Source organism: Platalea leucorodia, assembly GCF_965183815.1.
Source record: "Platalea leucorodia genome assembly, chromosome: 14".
Taxonomy (NCBI): Eukaryota; Metazoa; Chordata; class Aves; order Pelecaniformes; family Threskiornithidae; genus Platalea; species Platalea leucorodia.
Window position 1 is genome coordinate 1,103,379 of NC_138836.1, and position 27,471 is coordinate 1,130,849.

Consider the following 27,471-nt stretch of genomic DNA (forward strand, 5'->3'; position numbering starts at 1 on the left):
TTTTTCTCCCTTCCAGTTGCTCTTCAGGAGATCTCTCCCCAGGCCCTGTTCGTGTCCTCTGCTAGACGCTGCCTGGCTCGACGCAGCCGGGATTCGCAAAGGAGCCCCTGCTCTCCGCGTGGGCGCCCCGGGGCTCGGCATTTAACAAGACCCAATTCCAGAAAATGGTATGAATTGGGGTGGCTGAAAGCAATGTGCCTCTGTGGCCTGGCAATCTGGACTCGACTTGCTTTTATTCCTCTGACTTACCTACCCATCTTCCTTTTCGTGACAGTTGCAACCTAGTACCTCATTCGACAAGGAGGGCGGCATACTGATTGTTTTAATTGCTACCGAGGAGCCGACAGGACAAGGTTCCCTGAGCGGGAACGCGGAGGCTGGATCGTCCGTGCCGTACCCGTGCTGATCTCCCTCCTCCTCTCCTCCCGTTTGGTGTCAAAGCAAGTAACTACTGCGATTTCTTTAGTGGCAGTTAGAAAGCGAGTCACGAGGAGGACAGGGCTGCACTCCTTGAGCGTTAGCCACGTGTTCTAAGAGTGGTTTGGGACTAACCTCACGCTTGCAGAAGCTCGCCTTGTTTTCAAGGCTTGCAAAGGCTCCTCTGTGGGACCGCAGCTCCGCTGTTCCCGGAGAAGTGTAAATTGAGGCAGGTAGAGAGGACTGGAGATGTGTTCAAAAGGGAATAATCATTCCGCGTCCCTTCTGGTTTGAGCGCGGGCGGCCCCCACCTGTACGCGACGGCTGTGGCGGCTGTGTGTCCTCGTTTGCCAGAAGGCCCTGGAAGCGGGGGCTGCCACCGCAGCGAGCGCCTGCGCGGCAGCGGGCCCCGCGCGCGGGGGAAGGCGTACCGGGGCTGGAGCGGGATCCGAGGGGCGGCTTTCCTGGTGCAGGCTGCATCTCCTCTCGGCTGCTCTGCTGCGGTCGGGGCTGGACTGGCTGCCGGCATCCGCGAGCTTTTGGTTCGCTCTTAGGGCTTTGAGCTTGGGTCCGCTTGCCTTCAAGGGCAATTGTGCGGCTCGTTCAAAACTTTGAAGACCATCAACAACTGGGAGCCTGCCCTGGCTCAGGGGTTAGGCTGGGAAATGAGTTTTAGCATGATGGAAGAGCTGTTCTGGGTGAGCCCAGAGGCCTGGGGAGCAGAGGGGTTAGGATGGGAGCCAAGGGAGAAGGTGTAGAAACAAGCGCTCAGAGAGCTCTGCGGTAGGATCGTCCCTTCCAGTGGGAGCAAGGGACAGCCGCCCCCGCCCTGCTGCTGGCTCGCACCCCGTGGCCAGCTGAGCTCTCCTGGTGCTTTGTCTGCTGCCACCCGCCAAGTGAAGCAGCTCCCTGAGCACCGCTGCAGCATCGGGGCCAGCACGGTGGGAGAAAGCAAATGAACGGCAGCCAGATGGGCTAGGGACCCCCGAGCCTGCGCCAGCCGAAGGACGGGGCAGCACGGTGACGTTTCCTGGGGTGGCTTCTGATTGCTGGCATCAGCGCAGAGGATGTTGCTGTTCTTGGCAAGGAAAATGTGGTATTGGTGACTGGGAGCGTGACTGGGGCTTGCAGAAATGATCTGAGTTTGCAGCAGTTGTAAGACCAGGCTGCGCCCAATGCGAGGGGAAGCGGGTTCTCGGCGGAGCTGGGGACACGGGATCGCGTCTGGCCCAGGCGCTGCCTGACGTCGCTGAGGTCTGTGCAAACCCAAACCAGCAGCGGCCGCTTTCCCCGCTAGAAACCAGCGGCTGTCCGCCCGCCTGGCTTCACGGGATCCTGCGCATCCCTGCCCGGGCTGCAGCTGCGGGGGAGAGAGGGGCACCGAAACGCGGCTTGCTCCAGCCCTTGCTCTGGGTGGGAGGGACGCGCCTGTGTCGGCGGGGGACCTCGGGGCGGCCACGGCCCCGTGCGGCCGCTGCGGGAGCTCCCCCGGCCGCGGGCGCCGCGCCGCGGGGAGCCGAGCCCCGGCCCCGCGGGGAGCCGAGCCCCGGCCCCGCGGGGAGCCGAGCCCGGGCGCCGCGGGGAGCCGAGCCCCGGCGCCGCGGGGAGCCGAGCCCGGGCCCCGAGCCCCGGCCCCGCGGGCGGCTTCGCAGCGCTGCCGGCGGCGGGGCCGCCCCGGGGCGGGGGGGGGGGCGCGGCCCCGCTCCCCCGCTGCGGCCCTGGGAACGCTGCAGCGCCGCGCTCCGCCCGGGAGAGGGCGGCGGGGCCCCGCGGCTGCCGAGGCGGGCGCCCGGCCCGGGCCCGGCCCGCGGAGGGGACGCGGCCGGGGGGCGGCCCGGGGGCTCCCGGGCGGGGTCCCTGCCCGGCGGACCCGGCTCCGCCTCCGCCCCCCCGGCCCGGAGCCCGGTTAACCGCGCTGCTGGGTCGCGGTCCCCTCTCTCCGGGCCCGGCGGCAGCCGTCCCCCGGAGCCCGGCCCGGCGCAGGGAGGCACCGGAGAGGCGCCGCCGGCTCCGCGGGGCTCGGCTCTCCCGCCCCGGCGGGGCGGAGAGGCGGCCGCGGGCCGTCAGGAGCGAGCGGACGGGAGAAGCAGGCCGATAGCCCCCGTCCCCCCCGGCGGGAGCCCCGCTGCCCCGGGGCAAGTTTGCTCTGTCCGGTTGCCCCTGAAGAGCCGCGGAGGGGCCGAGGGGATCGCACACGGGGCCGGGCTCTGCTCGGGGCTGGGGACCGATCCCGCTTGGGGTCCCTGGGCGGCTGGGCCCCGCCGCCGATTCCGCCACCGCCGTGCTGTAGGAGGTTTGCCCGCTGGAGCGGTCCCTGCGGAGGCGTCCTCGGAGCCCCCGGCTGCTGCTCTCGGGACCGGGAGCGTTGTTTGCGGAGCCCTGCAGTTCTCACGACTCCCACGAGCGCAGCCGGTTCCAGCAGCCGACAGTGAATCGCTGCGGGTCCCAAAGCAGAAGCCGCCCGTGGTCGCCGCTGGCCGTAGCTCCTGCTTGGTTCCCCCGTCAGCGATCCCCGTCTCAGAAGAAGCTGCGAGGGCCAGCGCCTCGTGTTCTAAGCGGTGATAAATCCTGCTTGGGAGGGCACTCGCTGCAGCGCTCTGTCTCTGCACTGGGTTCATGCAAGCCACGTGCCGCTGCATTCCTGCGCAGGCACACACCCTCTAACAGACTTCCAACCGAGAGCCGTGGAAAATGCACGGTGCCAGGGAAAAGGAGTGGGAGATGTCCTGGGTGTCGGCAGTAATCGAGGGCACAGCGACGGCTGCCGACGTGCATCGGCGTGTAAGGCCAAAGCACCCCCAGTCACCCTCCTGGCAGGCCGCAGTGGCCTGTTTCTGCCAGTCTCGCCCAAAATTCCTCTGTGTCCCCAAAAGCGACGGTCCGCGTGAGCACAGAGCAAAGACCCCATCCCGCGAGTTTCCCCGCCCTGGCTCCGTCTCTAGCTGTGAGCGATCTCCAGCGCTCGGGGAAGTCTCCGAAAGCAAGCGGTGCACTGGATTCGGGATGATGCCTCCGTGGCTGCGGCAGGCGGTCAGCTCGGCTCCGAGGTTACGGAAAAACCAGAAGAAATGCAGACAAACTCGATTAACTGCTGATTCCCAAACTGCCTCTCCAGCCGCGCAGCCATGTGCCACGTACCCGCGGCCGTGCCAGGCTCTAATCAACGACCACCCTGTCCCGGCGGACGGGCTCTGCCGTAAGCCCTTGGGCCGAGGCCCTTTGCTCCTCCTGCCCCTGGAAGGGTCTCCCAGAAGCTGCCTGAGAGAGCATTTCAGTCTCGCTGGACTCAGACCTATTCATACCCCTCGGTACTGGTCTGGTGGAGTGGTCCTGGCTGCCATGTCCCTCGTGCTTTTCCACCGCTTCCATCTAGCGGGTCAAACTGTTGGAAGGCGGTCGCTTCAGCAAGCTGGAGAGCGGGTTTGGACAGGACGGGGGAAGACGGGGCCAAACGTACATCAGAAAAGATGCCGAACCGAAGAGCGCCGTGGTGCTGCCACTCTCTGGATCTTATGGCTGAGCTCTAGAGCAGCCCTGGGCAGCGGGGCCCAGGCAATGCAAAGCTACGCGGGAGGAGGGACGATAAGCACCATGGCTGGTCGTTACTAAGAATACAATTATCCATACGCTAATGATTGCCTGCCTGATAGGATTACCAATAAAGACAAACCGCAGTGAGGATCATGGCTTCACTTCCTTCCTCCCGCCCCGGGGATTTAATCCTGTCTTTGTTCATGTTTCTTTTTTAGCCAGTCAATAAAAATCTCTGCTCCCGGAGACATCTCCAAAGCCTTTTCCCTGGAGGAAACTTTGGGGGCAGATTCCCACGTCTGCTCCCCTCGCACACAGCTGGGAGAAAGCTCCACGCTGGTTTTACCCTGGCAGGAACAGCTTAGGCCTTCTAATTTCAGCCTGCTTTGTAAAAGGTTGGCTAATCCTGCCGGCATCCTCGAGAGGCAGGAAATCCTTGGTGGCAGAGTCTGGAAGGACCTGGCCACCTCTGGGCCCGTCTCCTTGCCAGCTCGTCATGGCTTCTGGGCACCTCCTGGGTTTCAGACGCCCCAGCAGCAAGGTGCAATGCTCAGCAGCCGGCGGGCGTGACAGCGGTTCATGGCACAAACGTGCCACCGGCATCGCCCGCAGCTCCGGCGGAGCGACGCTCTGAGGCTTGGCGCAGATGCGCTGCCGGATGCTCCTCGCCCGGGAGAGCGGTGACGGGCTCCCCGCGCCCTGCCAGCCCCCCGCTGCCCGGCCAAGGGCTAACGAGGTGCAGACGCTCCTTGAGCCCTCCATGGAGGGCAGCTGACCCCCAGCCCGCCCCGGGCTCCTCCGGCCCCGCCGAGCGCCCGGCGCTGTGGGTGCCTGGCTGCGCCCCAGGGGCCAGAGGCCCAAGTCAAACAGCTGGGACTGGCGCAAGTGCCTGGGCAGAAGGGTTTGGGAACGGCTTTTTGGCTACGGGGCAGCGCCTAGCGAAGGATCGCCCCGTCCGCAGCGGCCAGTGGCATCAGGCAGCGCCGCGCCGGTCGCCGGCGGCCTCGCTCGCCCGCCCCGCCCCGGCCCCGGCCCCGGCCCCGGCCGTGGGTGCGGGGCGCCCCCCGGCTGCCGGCGCCGTGCGGGGGGTGGGTGCCGCGGCCGGCGGGGGGGCCGGGGCTGTGGGCAGGGCCCGGGCAGATGACGCCGGGTAAAGCCGGCTGAGAGCCTGCCCAGCGCCGCGCCGGCCGAGCGGGCTCCGCGGCCGCGCAGTCGGGTCGGGCGGGCGCCGGCGGCAGCAGCGAGGATGGACCTGGCCGTGGACCTGTACCTGGCCGTCTCGCTGCTCTTCACCGTCCTGGCCCTCGTCCTCGCCTCCGTCTTCGTGAGGCTGCGGGGCGGCGCGGGGGAGCGGGCGGCGGAGCGGCCCCGGGAGCCGGCGGCGGCCGAGCCGGCCCGGGAGGGCGGCCCCGGGGGCGAAGCGGCGGCGGAGGGAGCGGCCGCGGCCGCGGGGCCGGAGGACGAGGGCGGCCGGGTGCCGGTGGAGGAGGTCGGGGCGGGCGAGGAGGGGAAGGAGGCGGCCGGCGAGCAGCGGGAGGCGGCGGCGGAGCCGGGCCCCGCGGCCGAGCCCAGCCCCGCGGCGGCCGAGAGCATCCCCCGGCCGGCGCCCGCCGAGCCCCGCCAGCCCGGGCAGCGGGAGGATGCGGAGACCAAGGTAAGGCGGCCGCCGGCGGGGCCTGGCCCCCTCTCCCGGGTCCCCCCGGTCCCTCCCGGGTCCCTCCCCGCGGCAGGGGCCGGTGCCCGCGGGCGGCGGGGCGGGGGCGCAGCGCCCGGGTTTTCCTCTAAAAGGGGGGAGGTCCCGGCAGGAGCCGGGGTTCGCCCTCGGGCGGGGACGAGCCCCTTGTCCCCGAGGGCGGCAGCGGGGGGTGCTCCGGGCTCCCTCCCACCGCCGCCCCCCGAGGGGTACTTCTTCAAAAATGATCAAGATTTAAGGGAAGAGGAGCGTTCGTCGGTGTGAGCCTCCCCTGGCTGCGCATCCCGCCCCTCTTCCTTCTCCCAAGAGCTAATCCAGGTGCTGGGGGGGTCCGGGTTTGTCCTTCCCGCCTGCATCCCCCCGCGGGCTCAGCAAAGCTCTGCCCTGCCTCCCTCCCCACCCCAGCGGGACGCTGGCCCCGAGGTCTGACCCCCGCTGAACCGGGGGGCAGCGATGCCTATAAACGCCCGGTAAATCCTCCTCCAGCTCCGGATCTTGTTTAAAAATAAAAGGGCGACCCAGTGTCTGGGGAAGGAGGTTGCTCTGCTCTTGCCCGCTCGGATGGGGCTCGGTGACAGCCCGAGATGCCCGAACGCGCAGTGTTGGGGGCTTTCTCCTGGGGCGGCCCCGTGTCCCGATGGGGGGAAGCGAGTACTGGGGCGGCTCAGGAACCCCGGAGCGATGCGTCGTCGTGTGCAGGCAGCATGTTTCAGCTGGGGAGCGCAGGCCTGGGGCCCGGGCGCCTGCTGGCTATTATTAGCAGCATTTGTAATCCTCAGCGACTGTATCCAGGCTGCCGGGCGGTGCGCAGGCAGCCCTCGCCCTGGAAAGCATCGCCACTGACTCACCGGATGGCCCTGGGCAAGTCCCGGGGGGTTGCGCACCCCCTCCTTACCGTGATGCTCTGCAGCGCCCAGGGGTGAGCCCTGACCCGCTCTCGGGGCTGGGACGGGGGTCTGCCTCCCGGCGCTCCTCCTCACCTCCCCTGCTCGCTCGTGAGCCCTTCCCGGCACCCCTTGGCCGTGGGTACGGCTCTCGAGCAGCCCCCTCCCTCATCCCAGCGTCCTGGGAGCCACATCTGTCCCTCTGCCGCATGATTTATTGGTGCCCTTGAGTACCAGGATCTTTGTCAAGCTGGAGAGCCCCTGGGCTGCCGTTAGCTGGCAGCTGGGCTAGCTCGGCAGCAAAGCTGGCCACCCAGCTGGAGCTGCTGTGGGGCCCGGGGCGCACCCAGCGCTCTCTGATGAAGCGCAGCACCCTGCCGGGACAGACGGCTGCGTCCAGTGCTGCCAGAGCTCACGGGCTCCGCTGCTGTCTCGCTAGCTTGAGTCTTCTCGGGAATGTTTCTCCTCCCTTCTGGCTGCTCTTCAGCCCCGATTTCTTTGAGCAGGCACTGCTGCAACGCTTATTGCCTTCAGAGGTGGGCTCAGCTCCTTTATCCCCACTTGGGCACAGTGCGATACAGGGTTTCGCACGCCTGGAGGCAAGCCCTTACTCAAGGCACAGGGGGTCTTGTGTCCTCCAGGAGCCTGGCTGGGCCCCCTGAGTAGGGGCCTGGCCAGTTTTTCCTCCTGGGAATGGTTACCTCGCTGTAGGAGCGAGGCAGGGCAAGTCGCCCTGGACCTGAGCACCATCTCTTCGGGAAGGACAGGGACCAGGCGGTGGCTGTGATCTGGGTGGTGGTGGAGAGCGGCGGGAAGGGGGAGGGATGCTTCTCACTGCTGAGTAAGTGCTTGGGAGCGCTGGCCCGCGCGTCATCTCGTGGCTGCCAGGACCGCTCGGCACAGGCTGCCGGGCCGGGGCTGGCGGTCCCGCGGCGCCGGGTGGCACGGCAGAGTGAGCGCGTGTGTTTCCAGCAGGCACCGCACACGTGTGAGCGGGGAGCGGTGCCCGGGCTGCTGATCCGGGAGCCGATCCTGCAGGCAGAGTGGGCGAGACCATCCACAGCTCTGCAGAGTCTCCCCTGGGTTCCCTGGCTTTGCTCCCTGCAAATATCCTCAAAGTTGCTTCGTCCTCCTCCTCCAGCGCTGCTTAGGCCAAAGCGCAGCAGATGTTACAGGCACGGATGGGACTGGCCTTGGGCAGAGCAGCGAGTGCTTTGCAGGCGGCTGCTGGTGGAAACGCGCCCTATCAAACCCATCCTGGCTCGGCTGAGGGCTGCGGTCCCCTGATGTGACTCAGCAGACGAGGCTCTCAGACGCCGTCCGCTCGGCTGAGGGCTGCTGGCAGCATCGGGGCTGCTGCAGGCTCAGGGCTTCTTGGTTGGCTCGGTACGTTGGCGAGCAGAGGGCTGTGCTCGGCACTCGGAGAGCTTTCTTTTCTTTTGTTTTTTTCCCCTCCTGTTTGCTCAGCACGTACTGCACCGGGCTGCTTCAGATTCACTGCAGCCATTAACGACTCAGCCAAAATGCCGATGGATGAAGCTGCTCAGGGAGAGCAGCTGTGGTGTGTTTAATGGCTGGCTGGAGCTGTGCACCCCGATGCCTCCTTCCTTCCCTGCCCGTGCAAACCGGTACCGGCTGAGCAGCCTGAGCTGGGGCAGCGGTGTGGCTCGGCCTCCCTCCTGCTCCCAGCTCCGGCCAGGGCAGCCTGCGGTGCACAACTGGCCGCTCACATCAGCGTGGGCCGAGGCCTCCCTGCCCCTCTCTGGGAGGACGGGGCCGCTGCAGCGCCGTGCCCGCGGCTGTAAAATGAAGCAGTGGCAAAGCAGGGAAAGGAGCCCGGGAGTGCTTGTTTCCATTAACTGCTGGTAGTGGTTCCCCTTGTCTCTGCTGGCTCCCATCACTGGAAAAAAGTTAATTAGTGTGTCGCTGTCTGTTCTCATCCCCATCCCCAGCTTGTTAACGGGTGAGGCGGTGCTGTCAAAGCGATCCCCTAATGAAAAGCTGTTGGGTGGGAACTGCAGCATCGCTGGGGCTGCCGAGTCTTGTTCTTGCAAGAAACGGGTGGAAAACCTAATGAGTATTTCTGTCATGGAAATGGCAGATGGCAGGGGCAGGGCAGGGTTTTCAGCGGTGGTCCAGAGCTGCTGCTGGGATGCCATCCTGGCCTGGATGCTCTGGAGATGGGGGGGGTGAGCGGGCAGTGCCGGGCTCTCTGCCGGGCACGGCAGCCTGGCTGGTTTGCCAAGGGCTAACCACAGCTGGTGGCTTCAAACAGAGCAGGGTCAAGTGGGTGACAGTGGGGAGCGGGGACAGCTCCGGAGGTGATCCGGCAAGGGGGGCCTCGCGCTCGGAGGTGCCCAGCTCGTCCTGGCCAGGGAAAGTCTTGCAACCCTTGCCTGTTCGGGACAGCGTGCTGTGCTGTGCTGTCACCCGGATGGCAAGGGCACGAAGGCGATGTCCCCTGCCCCCTCTGCAAAGCTCCCAGCACCTCTCCCCTGTGCCCCACACCCCCCGCTGTGCCTCCCTGGGGGCTCCCAGCGCCCGGACACACCAGGCAGCAGACGCACGAACCCCCAGCTCCCAGCAGGGGCTCTCTTTAAATTTAAGAAGTCAGCATCTCCCCCTCTGACGCCTCCTGCCTGCCTTCCCGGTGCCGGAGGGGAGAGGGTGTCTAATTAATATGGCTTTAATTGGCAGCTGCGCAGGGCTGGGGCAGGAGCTCCCGTCGCAGCACGGTGGGGTGGGACGCGGGGATGTGCTACCCCTCGCCGCAGCCTGGGCAGCGGCACGGGCCCCTGCCAGCGGGATGCGGGGCTCTGCTGCCAGGCCTGTGACTGCTCGGATGTGCCCTGGCTCTCACCCGGTGCAGTCTGTGCCAATAACGAATGCATCATCTCTTGCAGTGTCTGCAAATTGAGAAGCAAGGCAGGACGCGTGTCGTGCCCTCCCCTCCGTCCCTGTCACGGGGTTGGAGCACGGGGCTGGTGCTGGGACGCGGTGTGGGGCACGGCTGCGTTGGGCTTTACGTTGTGTCCCCTGCAGTGGGTCGGGGAGGTTGGGCTGCTGCTCCGTCCCTTCTGGGCAGGGTACGGCCTCGGGAGCCTGCCCAGGGCCTGTGCGCTGCTGGAGCAGAGGCCATGAGGGCTCTTTGCCTTCTGAAGCGCCCACCCCCGTGAACGGCCGCTGGGTAGGGCTGTGGGGCGAGGGCAGGCTTTGCGTGCCCCTGCTCCCTGCCCCAGGGCCCATCCGTGGCAGCAGGAGATGTCCCAGTGTTGGTGCCTGTGGCGTTTGCTTGCCAGAGGCCGGAGCAGACAGGGACGAGCACCGGACGAGCCGGCTGGGTGCACTGCTGGGGGTGCCGCGCCGGAGCGTGACACTGGCTGTGGGGACGGGTGCTGCTGAGCCGGGACTCCTCACCCTGCCGTGGGATGCACCGGGGCTTTCCTAATCAGACCTGGTGCTGCCTGACCCCTCGCCGGGGCCGGATGGCCGCCGAGTTTCAGCGGGGCGCTGGCTGCTCCGTGGCTCATCCTTGCCCGCAGCAGTGATGGGGGGACTGGTCGGAGCAGATGCTCCCGGCGCTCTGGGGGTTCGGACCTGCGAAGCGCTGCCCCTGGACGAGGCACGTCCCCACCAGGCGCCCCGGGGCCGGCGGGGCCATCGCCCGGGGCAGGAAAACCCCTCTCCTTCTGTAGCAGCTGCTGCTCTGGCTGGTGGGAGGACGGAGAGCCCCAGCGGTGGGGTGAAGGGGAGCTGCCGACATAGCAGCTGCTTTACTTTCCTAAACTCTGCCCCACACTATTATTAATTCTTTTTTTAAAGGCTTCTTCATTCCCCTTTTCCTCTTGGCTTTTCTCTTTCTGGCTGGCTGTCTCCTGTCTGCTTTCTTTCCCTCTTGCAACGTCTTGCATCAGGCTTGGAGCAGAAAGTGCAGCCATAAATGGCAACACACAGGGCCTGGGAGCTTAATCCAAGACAATTTTCTCCCCCTGCTTTCCAGCCTGGGATCTTCTCTTTTCCCGGAGCTGGAGTGCGGCACTCATTTGTCCCCATCCTGCCCATAGATGCCGGGGCTGTCCCTGTGGCTGAGGACAGGGTGAGGAACCCCCCAGCCCCACGGGCTCCTCCTGTCCCTCCTGAGAAGGGAAGCCCATTGCTCAGAGGGGTTTGTGCCGGGGAAGGAGGAAGCAGGGAGGAAGTGGCCAGAAATGAGCTGAAAACCAGATGATGTTGTGATGGGGAGCCCGGCCTCCATCTCCCGTAGGGCTGGGAGAGGGCTCGTGCAGCGGCAGAGCCACGAGGGAGGATTTGGGGGGGACAGCACCAAGCTCCTGTGTCTGAGCCATCTTCCCATGGGTGACCTGGGGCTGTCTGTGGTCGGTGCTGCCTATGACCAAAATGTCCCCGGGGGTGTTGTCCTCGCTCCTGAGTCAGCTTCACGCGTGGGCATCTCGCTTGTTGGCTGTGGAAGCTAAAGGGCAAAAACGTGTTTCTGATGGTGCAACACACGCTTCATCTCTAAAGCCAAGAGCTGCCAAAAGCCAGGACAGATGTATCGCTGCACTGGTATTTAAGGTAAATGACTTGTTGGATTTTAACCCTGCGGTGGTGGGCGCTGGGCTTTCCAAAGCCCCTGGCAAGCTGCGCAGAGGTGTGGTTCAGCCATAAGCGGGCACGGGCTGTGCTGTGGGCTGGGTCCCTCCTGCCCGCGAGCAGGAGCAGGCAGGGAGCGCAGGGCACGTTCCCCACCCTGCGTGGCCTCGGGGCCAGGCAGCTGCTGCCGAACGTGTCCCTGTGCCGATGCCGGTGGCAATGCGATCTTTGTTTGCCGCAGCAGCTGGCCTGGGCAGCCTGTGTCAAGTCTCCTCCAGATGCTCCCGGATAATGACGTGCGCAGTCGCCGTGCAGCGCTTCTTGTCGCCCTTTTTTTTTTTCTGCGGGGAGGCTTTCTTGTTCGGTGTGCAAATGCGGAGAGATGCTGGCTTGTGGGCTGGCGGCTGGAGCAGTCGGATCCCAGCTTCTCCAGCAGCTCCTGCTGCTGTCTGGCCCTGGTCCATGCTTCACTCGCTCCCTACCTCTCGAAACAGTCTCCCTGTATTGCCCCTGGGCACATATAGGAGAGCAGTGCCTGGGGTGCCATAGGGGTTGGCATAGAGGCCTGGGGTCCTCTTTGGTTGCCAGGTCTCCCAGTGTTGCCCCAACACCTTCCCCCTCCATTTTTCGGCTGCAGGACCCTACCCTGCTCTTGCAGGGCATCCCGTGGCTGGGGCACAGCAGCCCCCGGCTTGGCGGCTCTTACCCCACGGCTGCGAGGGGGCCTGGCACAGCAGCACCCGCTGGCCACGGCAGGGCTGAGGAGCCCTGAGATTTGGGACAGGTGTCCTGGGGCTGTTGGGATGCTCCAGGCAGGGAGGGCTCTCCCCTCCGCCCCGGCTGGCCGGGGCTGCGGGCACAGCCAGGCTCGGGGTGGGGGTTTTGTCCCTGCTGACCATTTTTCAAGCCAGCCCGGAGGCTGCTCCCAGCTCGGCACTGGTATTTTCGCTGCAAGGCCAAGGGACGCGATGTCCCTGCTCCCTGCCCACGCGTATCCTCCTCCACGGCTGCCCTCCCGCCGCAGCGGGGAAAGGTTCAGCTGAGAAGCGTTTGGGCTGGGAGAGGGCAGGGGAAGGAAGGCTTTGCACAGGGGTCGAGGCCGTTCTGCGTTCCAAGCTGATGTGGGGATGAGAGAGCAGGGAAACCCCAGCCCCAGGATTGTAGCAGGGGGACGGGAGGGTTTCAGGGGGTATTACCCTGCGATGGAGAAGGCAGCTGGTGGAGCAGGCCCTGCAAGCACTCACAAACTGAGCATACTGTGCTGTTCCTCTCCCCTCCCCTCCTGCTAGCCCTGATCTGCTGCATCAGCATCCCCGGGCAGCTGCCTCCAGCCCTGCCAGCACACCCGGGCAGCAGAGCCCAGTGCTGGCCGAGCTGCTCCCCCTCACCGACGGCTCCTTGCAAGGGTCCCGGTCCTGCGGGCTGGGGCTGCCGCAGAGGGCAGCTCCTGAGCTCCAAACCCTGGCACCAGGGCTCGGCACTGAAGGTCTCTGGTGCTCCTCACTCCAGCAGCCATGCGTGGCTTGGCACATGGATGGGAGGCAGCATGGGCTCGGGCAGCGGGGCGAGGTGGGCTGCCAGCCGCGTCCGGGCATTTGTCCGCGTGTGCTGCTGCTGCCGGGGCTCGCTGGTTGAGCATGGGGAGGGCTCGGGGGCATTTGCGCTCAAAGCTTTTGCCTCTTTCCAGATACCACCTCTGGGTGCCTCGCCTGCGCCCAGCCTCGGGCACACGGGACAAGCGGAGGATGGATGCGGCCATGCAGCGCTTTCCAGCAAGGCAGAGGTGCGTGGGATGGAGAGCCAGCCTGGGGAGCGCGGCACAGCGAAGTGTGCTGGTGTCCCTGCGTGGATGGGACATTGTCCAGGGTAGCAGTGGCCGGGGTGGCGGGGAGGGCAAAGCTCGCCTGTTGCGTTCCCCTGGGGCGGGTTGAGTGGGCTTTTAATGGCTTGGTCCATTTAAAGCAGAGAGAAACAGTGCTCCGGGTGCAAACGTGCTTCTCGGGTGTGCAGGGAGCGACGCCTGGCTCCTGGGGCCTCAGCGAGCGGGGTCGTGCCAAGGCAGCCGGGGGGCTCTGGCGGTGGGGCAGCGATGGCTGCGAGGGAGCGAGCAGCCCCGGCGAGGCAGAGGACAGGGTGTCGAGGCTGGGGCTGCAGTGGGGGGGGAAGGGAGGTGCTGGCATCTGCCTCTAAGCCATCCGTGCAGAAAAATGTGCTGCAGCAAGCTACCGACTGCCACGAGCGGGGGGTTCCCAACACAGCCACGGCCACGGCATGTTGCTGCCGCCTGCCAGCCTGGCATCCCAGCTGCTCCCTCTCTGCTCCCATCAAATGTTTCTTCCTCTGGGTCGGAGCGGAGATATTTTCCTTCCTTGGAGGTTCGGCACCCAAATTTCCTACTTGCTTCCACTGTTGAATGCTCAGAAATGCTCAGTACCTAATGCCTGGGCAGGGAACAGGCTAAAATATCCCTTGTGCCGGCTCCTGGAGGGTCCAGTCTCTCTGGGGGCATCCCAGCTCACAGGGAGAGAGGGATGTGATGGGGAACCACTGCCCGGGGCTTGTGGCTGAGTCCCCAGGCCAGGGCTGAGCCTCGCCTCCCCGCACCCTCCCTGAGGCCTCTCCTTCGGGTGCTGCCCCGCTCCCAGCCATCCCCGGGGGAAGCCCGGGTGTCCGGCGGGAAGTGCCCATGTTTGGAAGCGTGGCCCAAAATAGCGGTGGCTGCGGGGGGCGGGGGTCTCGGCGGCGTGTCCTTCTGGGGAGCCCGGGAGCAGGGTGGCGAGAAGAAGCCAAATGGCTGTGAATAATGCGCATTCCTCACCGATGACAAACTAACCTAGTTCTGGGTCGAGGCTGCATACCGCGCTCCAGCAGTTTATCTAAAGCTGCGCACTGCAAAGCCAGCGCTGGGCTCTGCGCAGGGTCCTTCTCGGACCGTCTTCGTTTCCCTCGGGTCTCCTTCACCCCAACTTTTCCCTTGTCCTCAACAGTGTGGCGGCTTGCCAGGCTCCCTCCATGCTCCTTCCCCTCTCTCCCATGTGCTCTGCCCTTTGCACGCCAGCCCCATCACTTCGAATCAAATGCACGGGGCCGGGGAGGATGCGGGAGGACGCGTGCTCCGGGGTGCTGGCGACCTCCGGGCTCGCTCACGGGGGTTCGCAGCCAGGGTGCTGGGTGCTGTGCTTTGCGGGAGGAAGGCACATATGTTGGGGCATTGCCATGTGTCCCTGTCTTATCTCCAGAGCTGGAGCAGTCCTCTCCCTCCCGGTTTGCCGTTTGCATGACTCTGCAATGTGTAAGGAAGGAATCTGGGCTTGATAAAGCTTGTTGTAGCCTGTAGGAGGCAACCCCCAAAACTTCCAACATTGCTTTGCATTTATAAAAAACAATGTGCTGTTGCTGCTCCTCTCTGTGCTCCAGAGATCAGCTGTGCCACCGCGGTGCGTGCGGGCCAGCACGTCTCGGAGGAGCGGGGGGCCGAGGGCAGCGGCCAGCGGCGTCTCGGGGGGGTTGCTGCCAGGTGAGGCTGGGGGGGCTCCTGGCGGGGTCCCAGCACAAACCCCCCGGTGTTGCCTTCGACCACTGGTCCCAGCTGCCCAGTGCTCCTGTGCTTCGGAGCAGCTGCTTGGCCCATGGCTGCAAGGTGGCTTTTGCCGGGGACCTGCCTTTTCCTAGCGCTGGGTTGATCCATCCCAGCCCGGCCTGGGGGCACACAAGAACAAAGCAGACTAAGGATGCTCCTTAGCGAGCATCGTCTTGGCCTAACCCGTGAAGGAGGCAGGGAAGGGGTGCCCAGCCCTCTCCTCGGGACCTCCAGTCTCTGCCTCCCTGCCCTGCGGGCTCTGGTGCCCTGGCTGAGCACAGATTACTTAGCACAGCGCTTTCTCCTCATGGCTGCTCTGTTTTTAACTCCTCCAGGAGGAAGATCCGGACTCAGAAAACGAGAAGCTGGTGGTGAGAGAGCCGGAGGATGAGGATGGTGAGTGCTGAGCAAGCCAGCACCCTGCAGGGAGTGTACGGGTGGGTCGGAGGGGCTGAAGCCCGGAGTGCTTGGGGATGGTTTCCTTCCTCCAGGAAATGCAGAGGAAATTCCTACCCCAGCAGCAGCCTGTTTGCTTCTCCAGATGCCCTTGTGCTGTTTGCCATTGGGTAGCTTTTGATGAAGCTGCCCCAAAAGCTCCTTGCTCACATCCAGGACAATCTCCAGGGGCTTTAGTCAGAGCTGTGTTTAACTGATTAGCCAATTAGTTGATTGGAAAATGATTAATTGACTAATTGGGGTGACAACTGCTGCACTCATAAGAAAATGAAACAGATGGTGCCAAGCAAGAGTGTGTGTCTGAAGGGGACCCCGCTGTCCTGAGCGGCCCCGGAGATGCTGGGGTGTCCCCAGGGGCCCCTGCCCCGGGTGGCCGTGGGCAGCAGGGGAGCTTGGGGCGTTCCCCCTTCCCTGCCCCACTTTCCGCTTGCCCTTTTTAAGGCGCTGTGTGGAATCCCCTGGCTCGGGAGGATTACACCTAATGCCACAGAGAATCAAACTTTAATCCTGGTGCCATGCCCACAAGGTGGGGGCCTTTGGAGACGGGGTTCCCAAATGACACTTATTCCACCCCTTTAGGCTTCCTCGCAGCACCAGTGATCGGGGATGTTACTGTGTGGGACTGCGGGAGACCTGATTTGAGGAATGATGGATGTATCCCGCCAAATGGATGCTCAGTAACGCTGCTCTGCCAGGGTCTACCTCCTTCGGGTCTGCCCTGTTTCGGGGCTGCTCCAGCACTGCTGTGCATCGCCCCGAAGCGGCTGTGGCCAGGAGCAGGTGGAGATGACAGTGCCTGGCCAGGGGTCGTGGCTGCCCCAGCATCCTCCCTAAGCATCTCCTGCAGGCAGCCACCGACTCCCCTCCTGAATTATTTACGCCGTTTCTGAGGTGTTTTAACGGGACTGGGTAAAGCAATGGCTCAGCTTGATGATGAGGAGGCGAGCAGTGTGAGCTGGGAATAACGGTGGTGCCCTGGCTGGGGAGAAACCTTGCTCCTCCTTTCACCGTTTCTCCTGCGCGTTCCTTGGTCCTGGCCCAACTCAAGCCCCTGAGCTGCTGCCCAGCAAGCCCGCGAGCACTCTGTCACCAGCCCGGGATGCTGCCACGGTGGCCAAAGCCACCAGAGCAGCCTCCTCCCCGCCTCGGGCAGCCCGGCGCGCCGGGAGCTGGCCGGGAGGAGGCAGGCGCTGGCTGCGTGCGCAGGGCGCGCCGGAGCGAGCGTGTTCGGAGCAGAGGTGCGCTCCAGGGGCTGCTTTCAGGCTGCGAGCCCAGGGTCACAGCGCTGGCAACGCAAGGGCAGAGAGATGAAAGACGAATGTTTTCTTTAATATGAACTCACGGAGGCTCTGAGTAAGTAGGTCACCTCACATTTCTGTAGTGTTTTCGCTGTCCATGTGAAAACCCAGCCTCCTCTTTTCCGCGTGTTTCCTGAAGTTTGTTTTCAGTCTGCAAAGAACGTGCCTGAGCTCTGAAAAAATCCAGCGGTTTCCAAAGCCGCACACTGGCTCTTTTTTAACCACAACATGTGGGCAGGGAGATGGGTAGCCTCCTCGCCTCCCTCTTCCCTTATTCTTTTCTGGCAGGGTAGCAATTAAACTGCCCTTTTTGGGACAGGCAAAATCCCAAATCTCAATTTACTTGGCAGAAAACCACGTGAGGGAAATGATCTTAATTGTCCTTGAAATCAGGCGAGCTATACAAAGGTAATGAAACGGCTCCTGCTCTGCATCAGGGTAAGAAACAGGATGTTACACCCTCTTTTTTTTTTTTATTCTTTCTCTTAATATCTCCCAAAGCAGCAGCCAGCTGAATTTTCTTTCCGTGCGCTTCTACGGCCACCCGAAGGGCTGATAAGCTGCAGCATTCCTGCTTGTTTCCAGCTGGCTGGACTTGTTTGTCTGCCGGTTCAGAGGGTTTTCCCACTGCGGGAAGTGGGATATGGCCGAGCCGAATGCCTGGGGCTGCAGGATTGGAGCATGGGGGTGCTTGTGTTCCGATACTTGTGAAGACCCTAGGGAAAGGGTTTGCCTCGTTCCCTCGGGAGTCCCGACAGCGTTTTGGGATTAGAGAAACACTCTGGATCAGTAACTGAGCAGTAATCCACCAGGACTTCCCAGGGAAGCTCCCCAAGATCAGGGACGCAGAGATGTAGAGAAATGTGGATCTCTGCAGGGAGGAGGTTTCTGTTAAATCCCCGGCCCGCTAACGTCGCTCCAGGCACGCTGTGTGCTAGCGGCAGTGACCTCGCGGTGGTCGGCGTGCTCGGTCCCGCACCCGCCCGCGCAGCCTTGCACAGCTTGTTTTTGAGATCTCGGGTTTCCCCATCTACACGATGAGGCTCTGACTCGCCCTTCGCGTGGGGGTCCCCGAGGTCTGCGGGAGCTCTGGCAGCAGCTGAGTGCACGCGTGAGCTTGGGGCTGGAGAAACGCTAAATCAAGCAGTTGACCCTGGACAGGGGGAGAAAATCCTTAAGGGGAGTATTGACCGGAAAATAAAGGGAATGTGCTGACTCTGAATCCCTCTGGGTGTGAGGAAGGGAGGAGAGGGGCTGTGGCGTGCTTTTCATTTGGAAGGTGGAGGAGGAGAGACTGTCGTGAACGTGGTGCCTGCAATAGCAGCAGCGAGGACTGGAAGGGGCGTCCTAGGCGGCTGGGGACAGGGAATAGGTTCTGTACAAGTGGGGGCTTTCTCTCCTGCCACAGAAGACAGAGGAGCTTCACCACTCTGGGGGTCTTGCTGGTGCTGGGAGGTATCATCCTGGATATTTGGTTTGTGGATAACGTGCGATTTTTCAGGGGCATGCAGAAAATACAGTAACATCATCTTTTTGTGGACCCCTTGGAAGTATCCCCAGGGCTCCGAGGGCTGGTGGAAACAGCAGCTGTTTCTGGGTGGATGTGGAAAGAGCAATGCTAGATGGCTCAACGTGAGGCAGCAGAGTCCTGCAGTCCTTGGGAGATAAAGGCTCGCAGATAACCAGCCCGCAGATAACCAGTACAGGCAACTACCCGAAGCAGCCGCTCTTCTGGGCTGCCCTTTGGATTGACCTCCACTCCTGTTGTTTTCTCCTGTCCGTAGGAAGATAAAGCAGGGGAGAGGTTTTTAAAAGCAAATAGTGCTCGAACAAAATCCGATTGGAAAAGGATCAGCTTTGGCTCAGAGTCTGTGAGCTTCAATGCTCTAATTAGCACAGGGCTGAGGCTGGCGAGCCGGGTGGGAGAGCAGCCGGGCCTGGAGAAGGAGACCCCGGTTTCCACTTCAGGCCTGTCGGCTGGTGGCAGGGGGACTTGGACCCAGCTGTGTCGCTGCTCCGGGGGCTGCCTTGGCTCAGCTCCGTCTGCAGCCCTGGGATTTGCCGTGTGGCACCTTCTTTTTTCGCGAGCTTTGTCAAGGGCTGCAGGAGAGCTGCTGGGCTGCGCGGCCTGGGACAGCTCTGCTCGTGGCACCGTCCGTGAGCCCCCAGCACGGGAGAGGGCCCCTGGAGAAGGAGAGGGAGAGAGGAGGAATGCAAGTCTGGAGAGGAGACGCGGAAAATGCTGTGAGCTAATCAGAGCGGGATTAGCATGTCTTGATAAGCCAAGATAGGCCTGCAAGGCTTTGAATCCAAAGAGAGCAATAGCATATGGTTCCCATGCTGTAGGATTTACTTGTGTCTGCTTCCAGGCAGGGCTGCTCGCTCGCAGCAGTCCTCGCTGTTTCCAGCGCGAGCTGCGGCTGGGACTCCTGCCGTCCTCTGGCCAGCCACACCTCGGCTCGCCACCGCAGCCCACGCAGCTTCCCCGACACTGCCCAGGCTCTCCGGAGACGGGAGCTGACTGTGGAAGTATCTTTTGGGGTGGCCACAGCGTTTAGGGTGCGTGCGTGGGAGCAGGGGTCAGTGAGAAGCTCAAGGGAACGAGCCCGCTGCTGATGATCATTGCTCTCGGGAGGTCTCTGGCTCACACAGTCTCTTGCTCTTCTTTGTCTCTCCCTCTCCTACTGTCCAGCTGCAGATGAGACGTTCTCTTTTAAATACAGTCCTGGAAAGCTGAGGGGAAACCAGTACAAGTCAATGATGACCAAAGAAGAACTCGAGGAAGAACAAAGGTAAGTTGTTTCCTTTTTTCTTCTTGCCCAAGGCCATCTGGTCGGCATCCTCTTGAAGCAAGCTGGGTGTGTTCAGACCTCTTCCCCCAAATGTCTTGGGCTCAACATCTCATGGCACCATGGTCCAGACCTCTACCGCTCAGGAAGGCATGAGAACAAAAAGTCAGACTGGTTTAGGAGATGAAGAGGCTGTGGCCCTGTATACCCTTGGAGCTGTTCAAGCTCCTTCTCTGGATGCTCAGACCAGATTTCCCAGCTGATGCAAGCTGGTGTAGTTCCCCTGATCCCATTAGTACCACGTTGATTTACATCTGTTGAGGACCCAATCTCTGGCTGCTTCCCCTCCCTTTACCCTCTGGATGGCCTCCAAACTGAGGACGGGGGCACAGCTCAGAGATACTGGAGCAGAGTGAGTGAGTGTGGAGCTTTAGAGTTCCCTGTGACGGGGCTGAGGCTGGGAATGTCCGTACCTAGGGCTGGCTCCTCGGCTGTAAGCGATGGCAGGGATTTGCCACGTAGCGGCCCTGGTAGAGAAGGAAAATTGTCCATCTCGCGCTTTTGGCTAAAGTTTCGTCCTGAGCTTGAGCCCTGCCTGAAGAAAGGAAGAGCCTGTCCCGTTACCAAAAACAAGCTTTCTAGCTAAAGATTTCCCAGCCTATACAAGGGAAACCTTGCACCTCGAGCTGCAAAGCCCTATCCAAAGCCAGTCTGTGCTGTCAGTGTGAAGTCTCTGCCCATGTGCGGAGGGAGTCCTTCAGCCCCCGGGCACCCAGAGCCCCTGCTAAACCAGACGCCAAACCCTGCAGCCAGGGGCTTTGCCCTACAAGCAGGCTCTGTGGCAGGCTGCTCCCCGGCAGATGTGTGCAGCTCGTACCCCTTCCCTCTCGGGCGAGTTGCAGGGAGCCGATTTCCCAGTGCTGGCTCAAGGCAAGCCTGGGAGATGTTGTTCTCTCCGCTGCTGGTACCCAAGGCATGGTGTAAAGGCCTGACACAGACTAAGTGGAAACTTGAGTGCAGCAGGGAAGGCAAGGATGGAGGGATCACACCTTGCCCCTGGGTCAAGCATGATCCTGCTGGCAAGCCTGGCCTCGAGGCCTCTGGGCAACATGTCCGCATTGCTGGCAGCCGGGCTGGCCAGTCTTTCTCCCCATGGCATGAGCAGGGCGCTGCGGTACGCAGCATAAATCCAGAGACCTGCCCAAGGGCTGGCACTGACATGTCCTCGCTCCGCTCCTGTGGGAGACTCAGGTGGTGCACAGGGCTCCGCGCAGGCTGCCTTCAGTAGCCGAGCCTGCAGCCCACAGCCGTTCTCTCCGTGTCAAAGCCAACTTTCCCATCAAGAGATGTCTTCCCTTTCTCCCAGTTGTCCTCAAATCCTGGGCTTCACCTGCCTTGTAGCACTGCCAGGAGCAAAGAACTGCAAAGGCTGGGTGCTCTGGGGTCAGCAACAGCAATGAGCTCCCATTTCCTCTGGCAATGGGTTGATTCTGCATTGGTGGCATTGGGAAAAATGTTGTTTGCTTTCTTCCTTTTGTTATATCTTTATCATGCCTGGAGCCCCCAACCTGTAAAATGCTAAGCAGGCCTGTTAGTGTCATTGTAGTTTTCACTCGGGGAGGGTGGTGGTGGAAGGAACTGAGTGAATATGAGTGAAGCCCGTGGGGCTCAATGGGAATTGCTTTCCAGGATCCTGCTAAACACCGATGCAAAAAAAAAAGAAAAAAAAAAAAAATCTACCTCTAGCAGGTAAATTCAAACCCTTTGCACCAGCAGCTCCGTCCAAACCAGCTGAGCAATTGCTGCTCAGGTTTTCATGGCCACAAGTCCTGTAGGGCCTTTGGCTGGTTCCTCTGTGGCAACAAATGCTCCTGCTGTCACCCAGGGGCCTGGGGACACTGAGGGGACATTGCCTACGGACAGCAGTGGGACGGGGGTTTTGTACTCAGGACCGTAGGACCGGCTCCAGGGGCTGGTGGACCTTTCCTGGGCGTGTGGGCCCTCCCAGGCATCGTTGATCATGTCCGCCTGGAGCGGTCCCAGGGCAGGACAGTGCACCTAGGACTGACGGACGGTGCCTGGACATCGGGGTCCCTCGGAGGCTCTCAGCAGCCTTCTAGCCTGAGGGGCATTGGCAGACATGTTTTTCCTACTGCTCCTTTATTTTCTCCTCTTCCATATTTATGTTGTTTGTTTCTTTAAGGCAGCTTTGTGAATTTTTTTGTCACGTTTTGTTGCTGGCTTACTTTTTTTTCCCCCCAAATCTTCACTGCGGCACCAGCAGCTTTTCCTTTCAGGCCTTGCAGGTGGTGTAAGGGGGCCGGGCTGCTGCCAGGTAAGCTCCCGGGCAAGCTGAGTGCAGCAGCTCAACCCTGTCCTGCATCCTTCTCCCTCGGCAGTTCCACCCCTCTCCCCGTCTCCATGCGCCCCGACCGTGCTGCTGATCTGCTGTGACCCAGGTTTGCCACCTTTATGTTGCAGGATTGAGCTGACCTCTGATCTCACATCTCTGTAGCAAGTACCTTAGGTCCTCAGCCACAAACATTCTTGCAAATCTTTTTGGTAAGGACACGCTGTTTCTTAGAAGTAGTGGTACCATTGATAACATCTGCTAATGTGTTTTTTTTTTGCTTTTGGGTCTCATTTTCTGGGGGAGGGCTTGTTTCTGAGCTGCAGTTGACTGCCTGTCCCACCTCCCTCCCCACCTCCCTCCCCCTTCCCTCCTCATAACAGATTAATGAGTCCGCTCCCCTCTGCCTCCATCTCGCTTCCCATCAGCGCTCCGGGGGGAACGGGGGCTCTCACGTTCGGATGCTCACCTCTTCCATCTTGGATGCCTGGAGCTGGACATCCCACCACCACTTCTGTTTCCTGATTTGGAAAATTAGGGCTGCTGAGTGAGTGGGTAATTAGTCCTAAGGTGTGTTGCCAAAGCTGAGACAGGCTTAGTCTTTGCTTTTAGCCCTGTCGGCCCTCCAGTTTTCCCGTGGACCAACAGGTTCCCATATGAAGCAGCCTGTAAGCAACATCCCCAAAAATGCAGGTGGGTCCCCCAGCCCCCCTGGAGGCTACTTGTTGTGGTGCTCAGTAGTCCACGAGCCTTAATTTGGGGACCCCTGATTTTGGAGGTGCCTTTGAAAGAATTACTTGCCTCTTCCAGGAGGAGCTATAGGACTACAGACACGAGAGGACAGGCATGCAGTAGATTGGGTTATTTAACCAAAAACCCACTTCTGCTCTAACCCGCTTCACTCCAGAAGCTGTGGTTGTCTTGCCTAGTATTCACTTGAGTCTTGCGGCTTCAAACTGGTGCTAAATCTGGACTAAAAGGGGAAGGAATGTGACCTTTACTGAGCAATGCAACTTCCTGCCTCTGGTTACTTCAGTCTTAAAAAATAGAGGGACTTCTCGGTAGTTGGGAAATACATCTGCTTGGGTGGTGGCTGTGCTTGATCACACCTGGTGGGTCACCAGTACTTCTAGAACAGAAGCACGTAGTGTTTGCTCCCTTGGGGGAGAAAAATACTCTGGGCAGGAAGGGGAAGAGTGCAGGGGAAGGATGCAGCCCTTAGTCTAGCCAGCACAGCCTATTTCCCAAATCCTTCTCTTCTGCACCTGAGGCTTTTGGCCATCTATTGCCGAAGCACTAGTTCAGGCTAGACACGACTCATAGTGGGGCAGCCTGCCCCCGTTCAGACAGGGCTGAGTTGTGTAGGCATGAGAGACAGCCCACAAGGGCTGACTGTTAGGTGTTGCTGTCTTGGCAGATGAGGGAGGAAGAGGAAGGGCTCCCCAGTGTGCCTTCAGGGCCTGACTCGCATCGACGGATTGAAGTGGTCTCTGCTTTTTAAACCTCCCTCGAGGTTGAAAGAGATTAGTGGGGTTTTTTTGCAGTTAGAAAGGAGTACGACCAGGATTGTGTTGATCATTGACAGCTGCAACAAGGCTCCACTCAAGGTAAAAGAGAAAACAGTCAGGAGAACCAACTCCCCTGGGTCTCTGCTTTCAGTTCTCTCTTCCCATGCGGCCGAGCAGGTCCCAGCCAAGTCTTGGTTGGTCTCGGTGATGCCGAGGGGTTGAGCTGTCTGTGCTCTGTCCTTGCCACTCTTTGCTAGGTGTGTTGGCTGGAGAAAGGAGAGCAGATCCCACGTGACGGTCTGTGGAAAGGGCTCTCCTCTCTGTCCTCTCTCGTGTTCTGGGGGTGGCGAGCCAGAAGCTGCCCCATGGGGCTCAGCCGGGGCACCCTTGCAGACCCTATGAGCGGGGTCTGAGTGAATGGCACCAAGCTGCTCAGACACACTCTGCTGTTTGCTGGTGCACTTGTGGATGGAGCAGGTGATTCCCCAGACCACAGTCTGGCCTCTGTAAGACTGAGAAGAAGGTAGGGATGGCTTCCCAGTTTCCTTGGCTAATGGGCTCAATTCCCACAGCCAGGTGACCCATTCCAGGAGCAAATTCTCCTCCTGCCTCCCAGTCCTCATCTCCTGGCCAGCCATGGGTGGGTTGAGGAGACACTACTTGAATCCAGGCTAGACTTAACCCTAGGGCTCAACTGCAAGCTGGAATTCATGCAAGGGGAACTGGATAGCTGTAAGTCTCACACACAGTCCTTTTCTTGGTGGTAGTTTAGCAATGGAAACCTGTCTCCTCCCCAGCTGGGTTCAGGGTACTTCTTGGTTGTGAAGCACTGAATAAACCCGAGCTTGGACCCTGGAGTTTCAGCAAAGCAAGATGCCCTGGATGGACCCTGGCTCTAGGGAATGACAGAGAGGAGAGACCTTTCCCTGCTCTGCCAGACATCCCGGATCAAAGTGGGGATGCAGCTGTGGCTTGAGGGAGAACCACACTGAAGCTCAGTTTTGAACGAGATGATGCTCCTGATGACAACTCTGGAGCACACAAGGGCAGGAAGCAGCTGCAGGGGTTTAATGACCGTGTTGACAGACCTGGACCTATTGCAAACATCTCCACTACTGGCCCTCCAAAAATAAGTGGGTGGACTGGCCTGGGGGAGGTTGCATTTTGGGAGCACTCTCCATCGGCATCTGTCCCCATCCGCCCCCTGCATTGCCATCACATAGCCCTGGCTCGCTTGCTTGCTCCCCGCTCTGCATGGCATGGGATCTGGGCCTCTTTCTCCTCCCTTCTCTTCTGCTAACCTTCACCCCCAGCCCAAGGGCTTTGCTGTCCTGTCCTGCCCAGCATGGTGCTTCTTTTGGATGAGGAAAGCTGGTAAGTTTGGGCTTTCTTTGGGTTTTTGTTATTTGTTTGCTTTTCATCTTCTGCAGCACGATAGTCGTCCTGGGACGAGGGAGGAGGAGTAGCAGCAAGGGACCGCAAAGCCTAGGGCCATGGGACTCTTCAGGCTGGCCACCGCTTCACTGTGGCCACTAGCCACAGGGATGGCACCGACCATGGGCAAGGCTGCATTCAGCTGCAAAACACCCAGTGCATGAGGCACGTTTCCTTCCCGCCTGCCTCTTGTAGGAAAGGGGCCCTGTGTGTTTGGGGGTCCCTGCTGAGCCCCCCCTGCTCTGATGCTCCTTCCGTAGGTGCCAGACGCCACTTGTATGAGGAGGGAGTCTCCTGGTGGCCCAGTGCTGTTCCCTGCCTCCACCACATCCACAGGGAAATGTCCCTTGACCTATGAGATGTCAGTGGAGTTGAGCTCTGGCCCTATTTATAGAGCATCTGATTGAGTCATGAGTCCCCAGCAGCTTTAAAAACTGAGCAACTCAGGATGCCTCCCTCGGAAACCCAGGGGAAGGGGAGGCCAGGAAGCCCCTTCCCCATCTCCTCCTCTCCTGTCCCAGAGGGGAAACTTTTGCAAGCTCCCCCATAGCCTTTGCAGGGTGTGAATCTCTGACCCTGCCCTGGGATGAGCTTTCAGACCAGACAGTGACTCTGCTTTGAGCTCCCGGGTTTTTTCTTTTGGCTCAGGTCCTGAATTGTCCCAGCTTGTGGCTGCTTCTCTGCGTCTCCCTCACCCAGCGCTCACAACTTGTCTTCATCTGCTTCTGCTTAATCCTGCGCGGCATGGGCAGCTTGCCGTTCTCTATCTGCTAACTCTCGGGGAGCCCGGCTCTGCCTCTCCTGTGGTTCCCCTGTGGCCAGGGGAGACCGAGGGCTGCGGGGAATTGGGGCATCACACCAGGCTGGGTGCAAACTGGGAGACAGCGAGCTGGAGCACAGACACTGAGCGATGGAGGGAAGTGCAGGTGGGCCCATCCGTGGCTTTCCCCTCTGCTGCGGTGTTGGCTGGGGGGATCAGGAGTGTTGCAAGGGGATGGGCACACGACTGAAGGAGGTGATCGTGGCCTCTCGGCTGAGCTGGCCGGGAGCTTGAGCCACCTTCCTGGCTGTGCTCTGGCCTTTTTGGCTCTTGCTGCTGTGGCTGGGAAACGTGGGAAGCTTCTGTCTTGAAACAGCGGTGGGCAAGGTCTGCTCGGGGGGTGACACAGTCCCCGACCCCAACTCCTTGCTGGCCCCTATCCTAAAGGTGATGGGACGTGTGCTCCCCAGTCGTGCAGGCTCCGGCAGCCTCGACTGCTTTCGTGGTGCTCCTGAGGAGCAGTAAGCATTTCCTGAGGTTGTGTGCACCTTTCGGCTTTTCTGTCCAACTGAAGGAATTTCAGATTTGTGTTGATAGATGCTCCCTTTGGTACCTCTCGCTGTCCCGCTCTTCTCTTTTCTAAGCACTGACTGTCTCTCCCTGTTCTGCATTTAAGTCCTCTCTCTTCATGTTTTACCTGTTGGCTGAAGGAACTGGCCCACACTTTGGGGACCACCAGGAAAGCTTAGATTTAGTATGTCATTCCTCGTATTCTTCCTGCAATACCCTGATCCTGGACAAGGCTGCGTTATGGTCACTACCAGAAATGAGATTGTCGTGGCCCCAGTGGTAGAGAAATGGGAAGCAGCAGTGATGGGACCATCCCCAGCAGTGAGATGGGAGGGAACTGGCTGGGGAGAGCTTGGCCGCCCATTGCCAGGTCTGCCCGGCACCCAGAACCTTTCTTTGCTGCTCTCGATCCTCAAGGGTCAGCTAGCCTGTCTGGATTGAAAAGAGTCTGGAGGCAGCTTGCTATCTGCCCTCCTTGCCAGGATTTCAGACCAGAGGACTGATGTTCCCGAGAAGCTGAGCACCTGCTCCCTCTGCCAAGGGAAGGAGCTGGGAATGGTCCGCACTTCAGAAAGTCGGCTTTCTGAGTGAAACTCTTCCTGAAAAGGGCACAGGCGATTGCCAGGATAGTCTGGGATCTCCTTGGAGTGGGTCAGGGCTCCTTTGGGAAGCTATAGTCTATGGATGGGCTACAGGATTTCCTGACCTCCTGCTGCGCATTTTGCAGGCGTGAGGGCTAAACACACGTGGGAATGCCACCAGCCCACCCCGTTTGTCAGTGCTGGGATGCTGTCTGCTCTCAAAGGCAAGAAGCCCATGCCTTTGTGCTGATGCCATGGCTGAGCTGGGGTGAGGGGAATGCTTCTGGGGCCACCAGAAGGACACCCAGTTTCCAGGCTTCAGGAGAAGCATGGTCTTTTGAGACCTTCAGTACCTGAGCCTCCCTCGTAAGCCAGGACCTGTCCTTGTCTGAGCTCCTTCTTCTCCAGTTGTTCCTTGCACAGAAGCATGTCCAGCCGACAAATCGTATGATTTACTGACTTGGCCTTCAGCCGGGCCAGAGCAGAGATATTTGGATATTTTTTACCTGAAGAGAGGACACGGGCTTCCAGCAAAAGAAGACTCTAACGTGGTTTGATTGATGTGCTGCTAGGGGAAAGCATGCCAACCAGGTTATCTCATAGTCCAAGGCGAATGGAAAGGAGGGAAGAGCCAAGGATAAGCAGTGGCTCAAAGCTCTCAGCCCCCATCCCAAGCTAATTAAGTCTCTCAGGCTCCGTGGCAGCAACGTCAGAGCTTCTTAGCCTGGGGGTTCTATGGCCCTGATGTCCCCAGTGACGGACTGTCTCATGCTCTTTAGTCTAATCCCCCTCACAGCTTGCTCCAAGAGCAGTAAGGGGTATCCCTGTTGTGCAGATGGGGACTTTATGGCTCTGACGGACATCCTCCATTAAGTTCATGCTTGGTTTAAGATCTTCTCACCCCAGCTATCGGCCCGGCCCTGTCCTGGAGGTGAGTATCCCTGTGAGGGGCTGCAACCGAGCCCCGTCCTCCATCCCTCGCCACTCCAACTGTGGCACGCTGGAGGGGACCTCTCCTTCTGGGCCC

General features: G+C 60.9%; 1 protein-coding gene across 4 annotated transcripts in view; it reads left to right on the plus strand.

Annotated features, from left to right (window-relative positions):
- Window positions 1–4,983: 4,983 nt before the first annotated feature.
- MXRA7 (matrix remodeling associated 7) overlaps window positions 4,984–27,471 on the plus strand; it is a 29,576-nt gene continuing 7,088 nt past the window's right edge. For 2 of the 4 annotated variants that reach the window (XM_082326387.1, XM_082326389.1), the window contains exons 1-4: window positions 4,984–5,602; window positions 12,806–12,901; window positions 15,034–15,094; window positions 19,145–19,244. In XM_082326387.1, coding sequence (XP_082182513.1) covers window positions 5,195–5,602; window positions 12,806–12,901; window positions 15,034–15,094; window positions 19,145–19,244 — 665 coding nt within the window. In that variant the 5' untranslated portion in view covers window positions 4,984–5,194. Of the gene's footprint in view, window positions 5,603–12,805; window positions 12,902–15,033; window positions 15,095–19,144; window positions 19,245–21,640; window positions 21,701–21,722; window positions 21,804–27,471 lie in introns of all 4 variants that reach the window. The other 2 variants (XM_082326388.1, XM_082326390.1) reach the window with 2 other exon arrangements.